Below are 2359 nucleotides of genomic sequence, written 5' to 3'. Positions count from 1 at the left end.
TGTCATTATTGGGTCCCTCGAATTTCATTTCATGTACACCAAATGATTTCATACCCACCATGAAAAATGGAAGAAACGTTTCAAAATCAATACTCTTTCTATTACACCGGTTCTAACGGTAACTGTGACCTCACGAGCAGTTAGATTACTTTCTAACAAAAAGATGCAATATGACTATGACAAGACAATGTCAATTTCTGATATTTTTTAATCGTTGTATCATTTTTTGTGTCAAATATTGAATAGGGTGATCTGGTAAAATTTGATTTAAAATTAAGTGGGAAAAAATTAATTAATTATAAAAAATATATATTTATTAAATCAGAAAAATTTGTGATTGATTGAAGGAGAAAGTGACGATTTTTTTTTTTTTTTTTTTTTGCGTCAGAAGTGTAAATGACGCCCAAAATTGACGCTCTGTTAGACTCCGTCAGATTTCATCAGTTTTGCTACGTTGGTTTTACCTAATCTAACCCTCTAACTGAAGGACTATTATATATGGTCTTAGAACTTAACTAACATTGCCATTATTTATTTATTTATTTATGTTTTTCTGAAAACGAAAACTTTTAACCGAAAACTCACATTGCCTTTGGCCCCCATCTTTGTAACTGTTAATTAAGATCTTAACCTGCGCGCCCTTTTCTCGTTATAAAATCCCCCAAATCCCCTTTTCCATTTATTTCAGGGTTGTACACTTTTCTTCAATTCAAATTAGGGTTTTAAAATGCTACTTCGTAGTTCATCAAACCCTGCACTCAATTCATGGTTTCGACACGAAACACTAATCGACACACCATCATCTGATCCCTTATTCATACGCCTTAACCCTAAATCACCACCAATTTCTCTATCGACCTTCAATTCACCTAAAACCATAACCCGAGCTTCATCAGAAGCCGATTTGACCGCCGATTATCTCTTCTGCCCGGTCAGCAAGTACTCCAATTTCTTACTTTCTTCGATCGCCGTTGAAGAAGATACTGAAGACGAAGGCAGCGATTTCGGAAGCTCATTGTTTCCGATTTCTGGTCTGTATAGTAATCGTGACCGTGAAGTTGGGGTTATGGTGGATACAGGCGGTCACGGCGATGGCGGCGGTGAAGGGAAGATCTCCGGCCGCGGCGGTAATGGTAACGATCATGAGAATGATGGTACGGATGTCTATTATCGTAATATGATTCAAGCCAACCCTGGGAATTCAATGCTTCTTAGCAACTATGCAAAATACTTGAAAGAGGTATATATCTATATATCTATATTACTATATATATATAAATGTACATGTATTTGTTGTATGTGTGTATGCTTGATTTGTTATGGAGTTAATTAGTTATGTTATTTTTGAATAGGTCAGGGGTGATTATATCAAGGCAGAAGAGTATTGTAGCCGAGCGATACTGGCTAACCCGAACGATGGAAATGTTTTATCAATGTATGCTGATTTGATTTGGCAGGCACAAAAGGATGCTACTCATGCACAGAGTTATTTTGATCAAGCTGTTCAGGCTTCTCCAGATGATTGGTATAATGATTGCTTGATAAATTCGTATGCTTTTTGATTAATTGATTTGTGTTTGGTTTGATATTCTTATTGGAACTGTTTTTAATGTAGCTATGTTATGGCGTCATATGCTCGGTTTCTTTGGGATGCCAATGATGAGGATGAAGTTGATAACGAAGCTGATCGTGATAAGAACATGTTAACATCAAGTTTCTTAACTGAAACCTTGCAACCACCTCCAATTGCTGCTGCATCTTAGAGATGAATACTTTATGTATATTGGCAGAGATATTATATAGTAACTTTCTAACCAACCCACCCCCACCTTTTGTTAGTTCTTTGTTGTTTTTTACTTGCTTTTTTTATATTTTAACACTCCATGTGTCGTCTTGTACTATAGATATATGTTTCGGTCGCAGTGTTTTTGTAATTATTACCCCCTATATAGTAATATGCACCCCTATAAACTAATATGCATGGGCAAAATCGTAGTTTCAGTTTTATCCGAATGTCGTTTTAAGTTTATGTTCACACCACACTCGGCCCCTCAAATTCGGCTTCATATACAAAACGACCCCCCAACTTTCTACTTTTTTAGGGGTAAAAAACGTAAATATATAATTTTAAAAAAAACAAAAGAAAATGATTCCACCCGTATTTTTAACGGGCCCTATCTTCTCGCTCGGTCCGAGTTAAATTTTTCCGAGACCACTGTTCAACTCGAAAAAATCAGACGGACACAACGGGACTAACTATGCGCGAAACGGACATCGTTAAAAAAACACTAAATAACGGGCCCTATATTCTCGCTCGGTGCGAGCTAAATTTTCCGAGACCACCGTTCAACTCGATATT

General features: G+C 36.5%; 1 protein-coding gene across 1 annotated transcript; it reads left to right on the top strand.

Moving 5' to 3' along the window:
- The first annotated feature begins 599 nt into the window (after positions 1–599).
- Positions 600–1877, top strand: LOC139872355 (uncharacterized). Its single transcript, XM_071860207.1, has 3 exons — positions 600–1240; positions 1353–1525; positions 1616–1877. Exons 1-3 carry the CDS (start codon positions 728–730, stop codon positions 1761–1763), a joined length of 834 nt encoding a protein of 277 aa, XP_071716308.1. The 5' UTR covers positions 600–727; the 3' UTR covers positions 1764–1877.
- Positions 1878–2359: the final 482 nt, after the last annotated feature.

This window comes from Rutidosis leptorrhynchoides, chromosome 10 (assembly GCF_046630445.1).
Source record: "Rutidosis leptorrhynchoides isolate AG116_Rl617_1_P2 chromosome 10, CSIRO_AGI_Rlap_v1, whole genome shotgun sequence".
NCBI lineage: Eukaryota > Viridiplantae > Streptophyta > Magnoliopsida > Asterales > Asteraceae > Rutidosis > Rutidosis leptorrhynchoides.
Note: the sequence above shows the minus strand (reverse complement) of the source record. Positions and strands in the feature narration are given on the sequence as shown.